General features: G+C 37.5%; 1 protein-coding gene and 1 non-coding gene across 2 annotated transcripts in view; both read right to left on the minus strand.

Moving 5' to 3' along the window:
- fkbp6 (FKBP prolyl isomerase 6) overlaps positions 1–7,805 on the minus strand; it is an 87,241-nt gene extending 79,436 nt beyond the window's left edge. Inside the window, exons 1-2 of the mRNA XM_065284689.1 lie at positions 7,677–7,805; positions 5,615–5,732 (exon numbers count right to left, since the gene is read on the minus strand). Coding sequence (XP_065140761.1) covers positions 5,615–5,732; positions 7,677–7,751 — 193 coding nt within the window. The 5' untranslated portion in view covers positions 7,752–7,805. The remainder of the gene's footprint in view (positions 1–5,614; positions 5,733–7,676) is intronic.
- A 7,300-nt stretch (positions 7,806–15,105) lies between these two features.
- On the minus strand, positions 15,106–15,177 carry trnap-agg (transfer RNA proline (anticodon AGG)). Its single transcript has one exon. It is a non-coding gene; the product is annotated as a tRNA-Pro (tRNA).
- Between the last annotated feature and the right edge of the window lie 334 nt (positions 15,178–15,511).

Raw genomic sequence — 15,511 nt, forward strand, 5'->3', positions numbered from 1 at the left:
ATATTTTTTCCCGGTGCGCTGAAGGTCCTGCTGTTAAATACGCAACAGCTGCATTGTAAATGTGTGGCTGGCTGTGCTTATAGCGGACTCGTGCTATAGGTTAAAAGTCTTACTACGTTTGTTTTGCAATCATCGTCTGTCAAAATGTTATTTTAATTAAATTGAAAAATATAAAAAGATGGAGAAGCCTATAAACCCGAGGTCCGCCCGCGTATCAGCTGTGACGTTAAAATTGGCCAAAACCCGACCTGAGGGGTGTTTAAAAAGGGCGGGTCGGGCTTGGGCTGAAATGCAGGGCTCTACCCTCAGTGGCATTCATTGAGAAAAATGTAATGCATGCTCATCATGAAAGCTCTTTACAAAATAATATCCCTCGGGCTTTTGGTTCAAAGGCGTGCATGTTTGGAGAAATATTGATTGAGTTATATGTTTACTTCAAATTTCTAAAGAGAGGAGTAATATTTATTCAATTATTAGTCCAAACACGACATAATATTAGCTGAAGTTGTTTTACTCATATTTCCAATAGTCTGTTCATAATTCATACGTGATTATATGATATTTTGTGTCAGTATACAGTGTCAGTACACTGAAAAAAATTATTAGTTGAATTTAATCATTTTTTAAGGTAAGTGGTTGCAATCAATTTATTTCAGCTACATGTAAAACAAAAGTTTTATATTTTATTTTACTTTACTAATCTTTTTTTGTTTAAATGTAGCTTAAATAAATTGATTGCAACCACTTACCTTAAAAAAAATTTATTAACTTCACTGAATACTTTTTTCAGTGTACTACATTTAAAGGTGCAGTGTGTAAATTTTAGAAGCATCTAGTGGTGAGGTTGCAAATTGCAACTTACGGCTCAATACACTGCTCACCCCTTGCTTTTGAAACACATAGAGAAGCTACAGTAGCAGTCACCGGTAAAACATGTCATCGTCAGAGACAACTTAGTAAAAAAAGTTTGTCTGTTAAAGGTTTCTGTAGAAACATGGCGGCACAAAATGGCGACCTCAACGTAAGGGGACCCTCTGTGTATGTAGATAAAAACGTCTCATTTAGGGATGGCGAAAACGAAAAATTTTCTTGACCGGCCACCGAGCCTCATTAGCCGGTTGAAACCGGTTAACCGATAGGCCTATTAGTTTAAAATATGCTATGCTATTTAAAATAACAGCCATTTCTAGGTATGTGACAAAATGACGTAATACGCACGAGCGCTTTGTTCCCACGGCTGTGTTCCCAGCAGGTATTCAGCGCCAGACACGTTGGTGACTTAGGAAATCTGTCATATCTTTGCTTTGTGAATACCTCTAAAGCCCATATACTAGTGACATAAATTACTTCCTCACGTTGATTCTCACGTTCGAATTTCCAAGACAGCTGTCGTAAGAAGAAAGTTATAAGCGAAGCAAAATTTCTCTCGTGTTTGACATTGAAATCCTCTATGAAGGCGAGTATTTTTTTGTTTCAAACCAAATACTTTTTATAGAATATACATTTAACTTGAATTAGGTGAAGTTTGGGATTGATTGTAACATTCGCATGTGCTTTTTTAAGATCCGCAAGTGACGTTGTTGTCAAAAGCAGAATCGCCCATTCAATCATATTGGCTTCCAAAACTTCTCCGTTTTCATCAATTCGTGCAGTATTTTTCAAAGTAATCATACAGAACGAAGGATTAGACTCTCTAGATTACATTATTGGCATAATTTTGTCAAACATATAAATAAATACATGCATGCATTTATTGATTTATGAATGATAAATTACATAATCATCAATTAATGTATTAATAATATCTGACAATTTAAATTGCTCGCCAGCATTATTAGTCAATTAAGAATATTAAAGAAACAATTGAATGTTTCTTTAATATATAAAAATACAGCAATTTTATTTGAGAGGGCTTTGATTTCATATGGAAAGATATGCGTGGATTGATGCTCTGGGTTTCATTAATTAGTGGTTAATCAAAAATAATAACATTTTTATATATCTTTTAAAAAGATGTCATCTTAATCTTGTTGGGCTTTTAAGTACCTACAATGTGGTGTTTGAATTATGCAAATAGACCAAGAAATGAGTTATGATATTTAAAAGTGTTTGGTCAAGCGGAAGAGGTCACAGTTTTTCATAGTTTTATTGTTTTAATTGGGTACAAAATGCCCCCTAATTTTCGAGATAAAAAATTCCATAACTTTCTTAATAATTATCCGATTTTAATAATTTAAAAACCATGTTAAAGTTCTTTTATATTATCTATCATATGGTTATAATTATATATGAATTTTCTAGTATTTATATTTTTTTGTCACATACCTACCATTTCGAGCCGCGCCTGCGATTTCGCAACTTGCATCTCTCTGCGCTCTGCCTCCGGCTCACACACACACACACAGACCTCACAACACTTTTTAAATCCCCTACAGCGCGAAACATAAGTCCCGCAAACGCGGCGCCGTGCTTAGTTTCGAAATAGTTTAGGTACTAGGTGATCGCGTTGAACTTGAAAATAAAGGCGTTTGTGAAGCTCATTTGAAAATTGCCGCGGCTCATTTAAGAAAATGACAGCTCAGAAGAGACTGCGCTTTAGTTTGGGGTAGTAATAATAAAGACATAGGATGATCATCATCACCTTTTCTGTTACCACTGAAATATAGATGTAATGTATTTCCAAATCTAAACCCATCTTATGCGGAATGTTGCCTAATAGACTGCAACACGATAAAACCAATGGATTAAACGGGCACCTTCAGAATGTGTAAAAGACGCACCGGCCAAAGCAGGTCTCGCACTGTGTTTGTTCTAGAACAAATGCAGCAAAGATATTTAATGCTTGTATGAGGCATATAGGCCTACGCTGAGTTTTATTTATTTATGATGAGGTGCGTTCTAATTAACAATGCAATGCAAGTAAACGCGCCGTGCTGGCGCCTTCATGCACGGACCGGTAATTATATACTCTGCTATATTTGCTTTTTATTTATTAAATACATGCATTTGGTTGATGAAACATTTATTAAAATTAAGATACAATTTATACAAAACGAAATTCACTTTAAAGAAATGCTTTCTACAAAGCAAAACTTAATAAAGTGGTAAAAATCATGGCTGAGGATTTACAGAAACAAAACTTACTCTGCACTTTATACTGTTAGCCTAAAAGACATAAATGTTAATAATTTGGAACACAACCAGGAGAGACTTTAATTTTAATTATTTTATTGCTGTATTTTATTTACTATTCGAATAAAGGAATTTATCAAAAAATAGCCTGTAGCATTTACTTTTCGCAAACCTTGTGAGCATGCGAAACCAAACGCAGTGACCTCGCGCCAAATGTTTTTTTATTGGTTTATAAAGTACAAACAGACCAGTTATGAAAAACTGAGTGTGAGGGATTTGTTCACTTCACACAAAATGATCTTGGAAAGAAAGAGATGACTAACTGTAGTAGGGTTTAGTCCACTGTAATAGCCTAATTTACAGATCCCTTTTTTTAACCGACAACCGACAACTTTGACCGGTTAACGTTGATACGGTCAACCATCGGTCAAACGGTCATCGGTTAACATCCCTAGTCTCATTCTAATGTAATAAAAACATAACGGTTCATTATAAAAAGGTCTTTATACACCCCTGATAATATAGTTTTGTATATTATTTTGCATTTCTGTCAAGAGATCCTTCTAAAAATTACACACTGCACCTTTAACTAAATGTTTTATACAATCTATAATATGCAATATTCGTGGGTCCTGAATCTGATAATGCCAAATGTCTTGTTACCAGTAAAAAGTAAGGGGTGGGGGGCCCTCTAAGATTATCTTGTCCCGGGCCCAGGCAAGACTGTCAGCTGGCCTGATGACAACCATCATGGTCATTTGGTCATGACACAGCCAACTTTGGCTTAACTTAGCACTTTACTGTATACGTTACATTATTACTACGCTCACTTGTACGGTTTATCCTTAGCCGCTATATTCTACTTCTTATATTATCTATTGATCTATTTTCTGTGTTTTCCCCTACATCTACTCATGTAAAGCTGCTTTGAAACAATTAACAATTGTGAAAAGGGCTATATAAATACAATTGAATTGAAAATTTAATTGAATATGACTGGTTAAAAAAATAACATCTATTAAACTTAAAATTATCTTTATAAATTTCTATTTCTATCTGACGTTAGGGTCCTTCAGAAGCCCTGCAAAGACAGACATTTTCCAGGGGCAGCAACAGACCAATATTGGTCTGACATTGCAATCTTACTGTTAAAATAATTGTAGTTTTGTTCTTACAAGACCTGGAGGTGTTGCATATATGGCGCCGTAGTTCCTTAAAAGGACTTTCTTAACTAATCACTGGATGGGTTGTAGAGGCCACATTCCAAGTATGGGTTACCAAACATTGTGAAATACATCACTTTCACATCAAATTTGATTCCTAATGTCATGACCCCGTTATAAGTCTCACCCCCCCCCCTCAAAAAAATCAAACACACAAACATTTCTGCTGAAGAAAAAGGCATCAAACCAGCATGGACCAGCATGGGAATTATGCTGGTCTATGCTGGTTTGATGCTGGTTTAGCTGGTGGTCACCAGCATACCAGCAACGAAACACAACATACCGTAATTCCTCAAATAAAAGCCGGTATTCAAATAAACGCCGGGCCTCTGATAGTGGCCGGGGGCGTGGTCATTGCGGACAAATAAAGGCCGGTCTCAAATTAAGGCTGGGGGAAAATGAGTGAGAGCTTACACAGTGTGAGCGCAATCATGCCAGAGCGCGTTACAAAAGGAGAGATGTCAACTGCACAAGCACTCACCTCAATCTGCCTTCGCTAAAACCTTTTAATGTGCGCAGCAGGGCTAAGTGAATATCAAAGGTGAACATGCGACATATCAACTAAGCGATATCATAGGCATGTTAGAGGGCTTCAAACGACTCTGAATAAAAAACACAGACTTAACATTACGATGGGTTCCAGTGTTAAGAGAGTGCTTTACCTCCTGCTTTGCTCAAAACAAATGCATTCTAATGACACTGGGGCATGGTTTGGATAATGTGAGCGCGTTGTTATCTCCTAAATGAATTCAAGTTCATCATAATGCACAGCTGCCAATAGATGGCAGTAGCTACATTGGATGGGTCTCATTTAATGCTAGTGACGGACTTTTCAACAACCAAAATCGCTTTTAATTTAACGCTAATTTAAAACATTTATCAAACAGATGGAATTTGAAATAAAGGCCTGCCTCTAATAAAAGCCTGCTTCAAATAAAAGCCTGTAACCTTCGGCAGTTTAGGTAAATAAAGGTCCCAGTCTTTATTTGAGGAATTATGGTATGCTGGTCTTGCTGGTATGACCAGCATGGGATGCTGGTGCTAATGCTGGTTTGGTGCTGGTTTAGCTGGTGCTGGTTTGATGCTGATTTAGCTGGTGTTCACTAGCAAACCAGCACCAAACCACAACATGCTGGTATTTTTTCAGCAGGGATGACAAAAGTTAAGAATCATTTATCCATGTTGTACTTTACTATTATAGCCATGAAGAACATTTTGACTGACTGCTTCATTACAACACGTTTAATTATGTTACTTACTTGATACGGAAGCATTCAGAGGTATGGGGGGGCCTTCTCCTGCATGAATCACCTCTTTAAGGATCCCTCCATCTCCTAGTATGTCTTGCATTTGCCATGCCAAACGCTGGTAAGGAGTCTAAGAAATAATTAGACATTACTTACATTTTGTAATAATTCGTACCCGGTATATGTAAACCATTACCGGTAACTTTACCATGGTTATCAAGCAGTATAGGGAATGTTAATGTACGTCACCGCAGTGTTGCATTATGGGACGTGGGCGCCATGTTTAGAGGCACCGCCGACCGCTATGCCATTTAATTGTGGGTGTGTTAAGCTAAAAGTTGGTAAACTTGAAGAAGAACCGAAGAAATTGAGGAGTTTGAAAGAAAAAAGAGAAGGGACCCTATCGGGAGAAACTTATGCTGCGTTCCAGGCAGGTTTTTAAACCCGTGACTTACGACTTCAAAACCACGACTCACGACTCTATGCATTCCAGGCAGCCTGTAACCCGTGTTTTCACAACCTTCAACCTTCTACCTGTGAAAGTGCACTGGAACGGCAGTCAAACCTGGACTTCCCACCCATGAACTCGTACTAGATCGATGTACTCCCAGTTTAGAGTCGTGAGTCGTGCTTTTGAAGTCGTGATACACGGGTTACAGGTTGCCTGGAACGCAGCATAAGTGCTACTGCCAAAAAAACTTAATTTGGACAAATAAACAACAGATCCATATGATTTAGCAGCCCATGACTGGATTACGGATCCAGACGCACTACCTCCGCTCACATATCTGTTATTATTACCTTGTTTTTGGATTGAGTGCATACACTTTGCAGGAGTTTAAGAGCTATAAATACCTTCAAGCTCATAGTAAGATGACATTCTTCTTTCGGAGTTTTATGACGGTTGGCAAACCAGCTAGAAGAAATATGCCATTTACTTACAATGTATTAATACCCAAGTATCTTAATGATTCTATAAAAAAAATATCCGTTGTATTCTGTGCATTGAATCAACACATGTTTATAAGATGGCACTTCTGTTCTTGGCCAAGTTACAAAATGCTAAATATTTAGCTAACGTTATGTCATTTTAAAGAGTCACAAGCAGTGGGTTTGAGCAATTGCATTTAATAAAACATACTTGTTATAATCGTCAAAATTGTCTAAAGATTTATTTTTATAAATCATGTGGTGAGGTTGATCAGAAATGAATAAATAACGTTACATAATTTACATTTACAAGTTCGTTTGACAGTGTTAGCATAAAAACAAGACAATTTAAGTGGTTCTGCTTTTATTAATCACAAATAACTGAATGACTGAAAATGCAGCAAACACACTCTCGCTGATGCAGGGATTATTTTTGAAAAGTAAGTTTTTCTCCTGATTGCGGAAGGCAAACCACGCGATCCGGCGTCTTTTCGTCAGCTCCTCCACCTCCAAATAAAAGCTGAAAAAACGTATTTCGTTGTTCAGTTTCCTCCCTGAACGATCGTGTGACCTGGTGTAGCAGTTCTTGGTCGAGCAGTACTGACCAAACATATCGAAGTTTATTAAAATCTCGACAGAAAATACAAAAACAACCTCCAACACACTAACTCAAATAGAGCGGGATAGGAGGCGATCCTGCAAATATGGCGGATTACTCATAATGCCACACGTCGTGACGTCAACTCCACATTCCCTATGGTATATTAACATTTGTCACTGTACTTTTTTGTAAGAGCATTACACGCGTTGCACTCTGTAGTATTTACCAATCACTTATTATGATTACTGGTTTTGCTGTACATAGCGCAACAATTATGTGATGTGTAATATCTCATACTGCTGTTGTTTAAAACACGCCGTGTACTTTCTGAATCACGTTCATGTGACACCTAGCAGCATGTGCATCAAATAAATAGATTTTAAGGTTAAACTAATTATTTATTTGACATTTTAATGCAGTTCAGCCTGCGCAGTAGTGTTGTTGCGTCGTAGTGAAATAACGTTAAAATAGAAGGCATTAAGCACGTGTAAAGTAAGATTAAATTGCCAAATCTTAACCTTATCTATGTAAGTGCACATTTACCTCAATTCCAAATTGATGGCGTTCCTCTGGAGCCATAAACTGTAATATTCGCGCGCTATTGCCGTTTGATGACATTGCGCGCGTCTTAAAAACAGCAGAAAGTTCTTAAACTGTGAACTTGCAATTAATTCTGACACAAAATGGGCGTGTTCGACCTCAAGCGGCGATGCGCAGACCTATCGGCGTATGACATAAAAATACCTCGAGATCGACTGGCATTAGTGACGCACAGTCCGATTCATTTCCGCGAAACGGCTCTTTTCGGACAGTTCGGCTTATTGAACCGGTTTTTTTTTTTTTTTTTTTTTTTAATTGAATAAATGAACAACAGATATCAACAAAAAATATTGACAGTAACAATACAAATACAGGGTATGCTAGGGGGGAATTTACAATAGAATATTAAATAAGGTACACATTTTTAAAGTTTTCAGTGCCTTTTGCTTTAAAGAGAATCTTATAGAATCAATATACAGTTCCATTTCTTTTTTAAATAATATAAAACAGGGTTTTTTTCCAGAGAATTTACATTTGTGAATATGAAATTTTGCTAACAGAAGGATCAGATTAATAATGTAAATACTATTAATATCATGATAGTCTCTGTGATTCATGAAAATACCAAAAAGCACATATTTCCAAAATAACATAAAATCAGCATCAATATTCTTACAAATAAACTCACAAACATTTTCCCAAAAGGGTTTTACATGTGGGCAGTACCAGTATAGGTGAACCATAGTTTCTAAGCTGTTATTGCAAAAAGTACAATTTGTATCTATATCGCTTTTAAATTTCACAAGAAAATGTTTTGTTGGGTAGATCCTATGAATTAGTTTAAATGAAACTTCCTTTATTTTATTTGTTATTAAATATTGATTAGGAAGTAACCAAACCTTTTTCCAAACAATATCATCTGAGAACCTATTCCAGAACGAATGAACATAAGGCAAGGATACAATATTTCTTTGAAATAAAGTTCTTATACAACTATGAGAGTTAAACGACAAACATATCCTACCTTCATAGGTATTTACAATATTAGGTAGGGACCAAAGTGTAATATTTATTCTTGTTGTATATTTAAATAAAGTACAGATTTTAGGAGATATGGCATCAAAAACTTTGGCATAATCCTTTGGTGTTACAGGGATTTTGTGATAAGCCAAAAATTCGCCAAAAGTGAAAAGAAAACCATTAGAATTAAACAATTGATCTACCAGAATTATGCCATTCTTAAACCAATACTCAAGAAAAAGAGATTTACGCTTATACACAATGTCCTTGTTATTCCAGATATAATACCTATGCGGTGAGAAATTGTGCTTGAAGATTAAAGACCATGAAAGAAAAGCCTGGCGATGAAACTCAGCTAGTTTTACTGGTATTTTATCAATATCGTAATTGCAACCAAGGAAAAACTGAAGGCCACCCAAGGTGGAAAAAATATAGGAGGGAATAAAATTCCAGATGGAATTGGGATTTCTGATAATCTGTCTAAGCCAATTAACTTTGAATGTATTATTTAATGTTGCAAAGTCCAAAAAATTTAGGCCACCCTTTTCATAAGTATTCATAATAGCAGTTTTCTTTATATAATGCGTTTTGTTTTTCCAAACAAAGTTATACAACATTTTGTCAATCTCTTTGCATTCTTTTTTACCAAGATGTAAAGCCAATGCTGCATAAGTTAAACGAGAAATAGCCTCTGCCTTAGTAATCAGTATTCGACCCCTTAACGAAAGATCCCTTATAAGCCAATGGTTCAAAGTTCTTTTTGTTTTTTCAATTATAACCTCAAAATTAATCGAACATCTTCTACATTGGTCTTTAGTGATTAACAATCCTAAATACTGAACTTCAGTTTTGATGGGAATATTAAAGTAAGAAGTCTCAGAACACTCCTTAATGGCCAAAAGTTCACATTTATTCAAATTTAGAAACACCCCAGATGCCTTTGAGAACTCATCAATCAAATCTATGGCCACAGAAATCTGGCTTTCATCTTGAATGAAGAGTGTTGTGTCATCGGCTAATTGAGTAACTTTTAATTCTCTATCAACAATTTTAATGCCTTTCATCGGACTTGAAATAATATGAGCTGAGAGAAGCTGACTCACTAACAAAAAAAGATATGGTGATACAGGACATCCCTGCCTAATTCCTCTAGATACCGAAAATCTAGGAGAAGTCCCATTTGACAATTTAATAGAGCAGTTACCTTTTTCATAGAGGGTTTTAATTGCATCAGAAAAAAAATTCCCAAAACCAAATTTTTTAAGGGTATCAAAAATGAATTTATGTTCAACAGAGTCGAAGGCTTTATAAAAATCTAAAAATAAAATAAAGGCATTATCATTAATCAACTCTGAATAATCTAAAATATCCAAAACTAGTCTAATATTATTTGAAATGTGTCGATTTTTCATAAAACCCGACTGTGATTCGTCAATTATTGAATTCAATACCAATTTTAATCTTCTAGCTAAAATTAAAGCCAATAATTTATAATCATTGTTTAATAAACAGATAGGGCGCCAATTATCAATAAAATATTTATCTTTTTTCGGTTTGGGAATCAGTGTAATTAGCCCCTGTGTTAAAGTGGGAGGAAGACATTGTTTCTTAATACTTTCAACAAAAACCTCTAAAAGAAATGGTGCTAAATCTTCTAAAAACTGCTTGTAAAACTCTGCTGTCAGTCCATCAGTACCTGGCGATTTGGAATTTTTAAGATGAGTAACTGCATCCATTAATTCATTGAGTACAATAGGATTGTCACATAAATCTCTTTGATTTTCATCAATAGATTTAACTTGCAACGAGTCCAGAAAGGCATCAGCTGTCACCTGTGAGTAATTAGAAGTATATAGTTTTTTATAAAAGTCACTACAATACTTAGAGATTATTATATGATCATCAACAATAATCCCATTAATATTTAATTTAGATATGGTGTTATTCACAAAATTCCTCCTTTCCAAGTTGAAGAAGTAATGGGAGTTTTGTTCCCCTTCCTCAATCCATTTTCTTCTTGAACGAATAAAGGCACCTTTTGCTTTTCTTTTATAGAATTCGTCTAATTCAGTCATCAACAGTGTCATTTCTACTTTCTCATCTTCTAAAATCAGATTTGGATGTTTCTGAGACAACTCTGTTATTCTTGATATTATTCTTGTTTCTTCTTCTCTCTTTTTTCTGGCCATTAAAGAGCCAAACTTTCTTACATATTTCCCAATCTCATATTTTAAAATTTCCCAATTTGTACTGAAGGCATTCTCCATCTTAGCTTTAAACCAGAAACTAGCAATCAAAGATTTTATCTTCTTTTGAACTTCCTCGTGAAGTAGGAGTGAATTATTGAGTTTCCAGTAAGAGGAAGATGTAGCGTTATTGTTTTTCACATGCAGCTTGATATTAATAAAAATGGCTTTATGATCTGATAAAGGAGTTGGTAAAATATCTACCTCTACCCCATCTTTTTGAAAGCTTTTAGAGATTAACCAATAATCTATTCTAGACTGACTTGTTCCAGTCTTATTACTCCAGGTAAAGATTATATTATTAGGAAATTTTTCCCTCCAGATATCATTAAGGTCAAATTGATCCATAAAGTTTTTTAAAGTATTATCCGTTGACTTTGGGCGACCTGGTGGCCATTTATCTACAGCACAGTCCTGAACAATATTAAAATCTCCACCCATAATTATATAAGCCATTGGATATTTTTCCAACCAACTTTTAAGTATGTTTTCTATTGCTTTCAGAAGATTGTCATTTTCTGGTTTCCTATTATAACATCTGGTAACTTTTCTTTCTCTTGCGGTAACACTTCTTGACAGATGCGGATCACTTCATCGAGCACATTCTCCCTCGCCGCCTCCGGGATCCCGTAAAGTTTCAAATTCCATCGTCTGCCATAACGCTCCAGATCCGAAACGCGATTCATGCAGGTCAAGGTAGACTGTTCACTTTTCTCTATACGTTTTTCCATACCACCCATTTTCTCTTTAAGATCCTTGATTTCTGCACATGTCGACTTCGCCATCTCTTCTAGAGCATCACATCTGGTGTTAATGAGATTCGCCAGCCTATTAACAATCTCATCCGAATTCCAACTATTTTTACTGTTGGAAAGTGATGGTTTTTTAGCTACCGGTGGCTTGCTAGGAGTTATTGGAAGTGGGGGAAATTCCTCCTCGTTTCCCAGGTAGTCAGCCAATCCGTCATCGTAGTCGTGATCAGTGTTAGCCATTGTGTTATCGTTGCTCGCTCCTTTGCTTTGAACATTCGATCGTTTCTGAGCAGATTTTGGCATTTTTTCATCTTTGTGGAAACAAAAAGTTGTTCCAGAGTACTGCACTGCTGCACCGAGTAAAAAAACAATTCTACAACACGTTTACCCTAGTATACTTAACTTTAATGCCGAGAGCTCGAAAGTTTTGTCTACTCACACCGCCATCTTGGTCGGCCCCCCAAAGCCAACATCTTATTGAACCGGTTAAAAAAGCCGATTCAACGGTTCTTGACGTCATCAAGAAATGACATTGCTACGCATTTATTTTCTAATTACTTGTATCAATGAAACATTCAAATAAAGTCGTTTGTGTCAACACATTAAAACATTCAAATAAGTTTTAATGTTAAAAAAGTTGTTTTGTGAAGGCATAGCTGATTTATTGCCTTTCATTCACAAGTTAGTAATGTTTGTGGTCACAGTTTCAATCGCGGATCGTAAATGCCAGATACAACTGACCAGTTTTGACTAGCCTACAACTTGAATAAGATTCCTAAAAGACACATGGTGCACAATTGCGGATGTGTAAGTAAAGAATAAATAAACTTGTCTTAAACTCATTGGTCTTCCTTTAACAACTACAATATGATTTGCATGCACAATAAATCGTACTAAAACTAAAGCTTTTTAATAAAACAAGCATATCAAGAAACTAATAAAACGAAATATCAGGCTCGTTCGCATATCAGGCTCGTTCAAATCCTCTGTGATTCATCATAGACTGTAGAGTTGGGGTACTCGAACTTGGACTCGGACTCGAGTCCGGACTCGAGTCCAATTTTGAATGAACTCGGACTTGTCACGCACTCGGGTGAATTTGTACTCGGACTTGACACGGACTTGGACATTTTGGACTCCCAAAATATCCCGAGTACAGTCGAGTCCACGTCATGTGCAACATTAAAAACAGCATGAACTTGAGATGAGAAATTAATTAATATCTCGTCTCGTACACACTGCAAACTTTCGAGAGTGACAACCGCATTTAAATGCGGGAGTGAATCCCCTAAATGTTCGTTTCATGTCTGTACGGAACAAGACTCACTCCCGAAAATGTGATGATTGACACAGAAATAACCATAGCAATGTTCTGCTGTCTCGCGTGCTTATCACTCACAGCTTTGACCAAAATAATCTAATAGCATTGTGTTTTGCAATGAACCTCCGTCCGGGCGTTTTGTACTGTATTGTACGCTTCTTTTGTGAGGCTGCTTCACAGCGCGCGGTCTTGCAGTGTTGCCAGGTACTCGGCTTTTTTGTACCTAAATAGCGTAAATTACTGAAGTGTGTGTGTACAGAACAGGATTAAGCATTAAAAGTGACAACCAAATTAATATGCAGTGTGTACGGGACCGTCTCCCTCCTGTTATTTTACTGCAACACACTGGCAGGCAGCAGCCAGTCGCATCATCCTTGCAGACAAACACATCACACACATCAATGCGTGGCTAGCACGATGTCCTCAAAGTCAGCAATAATTTGTTTTGCTTGCGAAAATCATAGAGAATTTATTTGCAAGACATCTGGTAAAAAGAAGATACTTCTATATCCCTTTCTTTTCTTTGAAATCAGTTTTGATAGGAAACTAGTTGACATAGAATAAAAATGTTCAATGGCAATGACAAGATGCAATAGAGGTATTTTTATTACATTTTTATATTGCCATTGGTTAAATGGGTTGAAAGGTTAAAGTATTAATAGAAAGTAACCATTTACAATACAAATTTTGTATCTTTTTTCAATTTAATTACTTTCTGGACTCGGGCGGACTCGACTTGGACTCTGCCTTTAAGAACTCGGACTTGAGTCCAACTCATACCCTTTTGGACTCGGACTCGGACTTGGACTCGGACTTATTGTTTAAGGACTTGGTCTGGACTCGTACTCGACAAAGGTGGACTCGGACCCAACTCTAATAGACTGTGATTCACACGCAGTGTCAGCAACTCATCCGTCAGAATCATCTGCAATCCTCGCCTCGGCAATCATCGACAAACTTCGTTCGGTTCTTTTTTAGTTCGACGTGCTATTTCGGCTGTGCGTCCTGCATCATCAACCCAGAACCTATGGCCAAAACTAAAGTTCGATTCAGTTCGATTTGTGAACCGGCTCGACCGGTTACTTCCTGAGAACCGGCTCAAAAGAACGATTCGTTCAAGAACCTAACATCACTAGCCGCTGGGAATAGGAGAAAATTGTCAGAAGAACGTAATGTAACCAGAGTCGTTATTGGAGAAACATTTCAACGCTGGAGAGCAATGAAGGAACAGAGAGGTGTCAAGACAGACACGCAGTTCGCAAAATTCTTCCCGACAGGTAACAGTAGCCGTGTTTGCACTATCGGGCTTCAAGCGGGCGTGCCAGTGCCTGCCGAGGCCTGTGGCGTTTGCATTGTCACTTCCGGGGCATGATCGTGCTTCACTGGTGCTTCGTTGGGGCTTAAGGCCCGGCTTTTCTGGCCCGCCGAATTCCTTGGGCCAGAGCGGGCTTCTCGGGGCTAGGGGAGTGGTAAAGGTCAAAGGCGGAGTTTATCTGAGTCTCTGGCAAGATGCGCATCCATCTGTCTGCAGATTTAAAACTTTAAAAATAATCAGGATCACCAGTAATTTGCTGTTTAACTGAAGATGCCTGCTATGTTTGTACTTCGGACTGAAGAAAATGATCTGCATATGTAAAAAACAAAGACGCGTTACGACGCCGAACTCGCCATGCTAAGGATCCGGCGCACACCGCTACCGGTTCGGGAGAAGTTTATAAAGTTTCGGGCACAGAAAAAAGTGTTTAAAGTGCAACAGTGATGAGAAATTAAGAATTTGTGTTGGATCATCATTTCATCGTCCATGAATTAAAGAAGCGATCACTCGAGTCACGATGGTATCTACAGTCGGTGAGTTAACATGCTACATAACGTTTGCATACAAAACACTTAAAATGGGAAAACAAATAATGATTGCATAAGTGTCTTACATGGGTGTTTATTGTGTTTTTTGTGTTATATTGTCATCTCTGTTGAATTTTTTTGTGCCTTGTGTCACTGTTAAAAGAAAAAAGGGCTACCGTCGCCGTCTGTTAACGCCGCTGGGGTTTGTCATGGACATTTACGTCCTGCCTTTAAGCAACGAGTCTAAAGACAGGCTCGTCCGGGATTTGAACCCGGGACCTCTCGCACCCTAAGCGAGAATCATACCCCTAGACCAACGAGCCAAGCTGCCGTCCTCCTCCACTGGACCTCCGTGATACGTATTTTCACCACTACGCAGCCGGCTTCCACAAGCCAAAGCGGTCACTTGGCTTCTGTAAGGGGAATTAGCTCATCATGCGAGTGGTAGCGTGATAAATGCCGGCATTCTTCACGTGAGTGTGATTTGGTGCTCATTTCTTTGACGTGACTGACCGGGCCATCACAGTATGCGTGCACTCCCTGTGGTAGCGTTTGTGGCTCACACTTGCAGAAAAGGGCTTTGATAGGTCTTGCACATGTATTTTGGCAACTTGTCCTAGCCTCTGTCTTCAGTATGGCACCTGAACATACACACAA

The sequence above is a fragment of the Paramisgurnus dabryanus genome, chromosome 5 (genome assembly GCF_030506205.2).
Source record: "Paramisgurnus dabryanus chromosome 5, PD_genome_1.1, whole genome shotgun sequence".
Classification (NCBI taxonomy): domain Eukaryota; kingdom Metazoa; phylum Chordata; class Actinopteri; order Cypriniformes; family Cobitidae; genus Paramisgurnus; species Paramisgurnus dabryanus.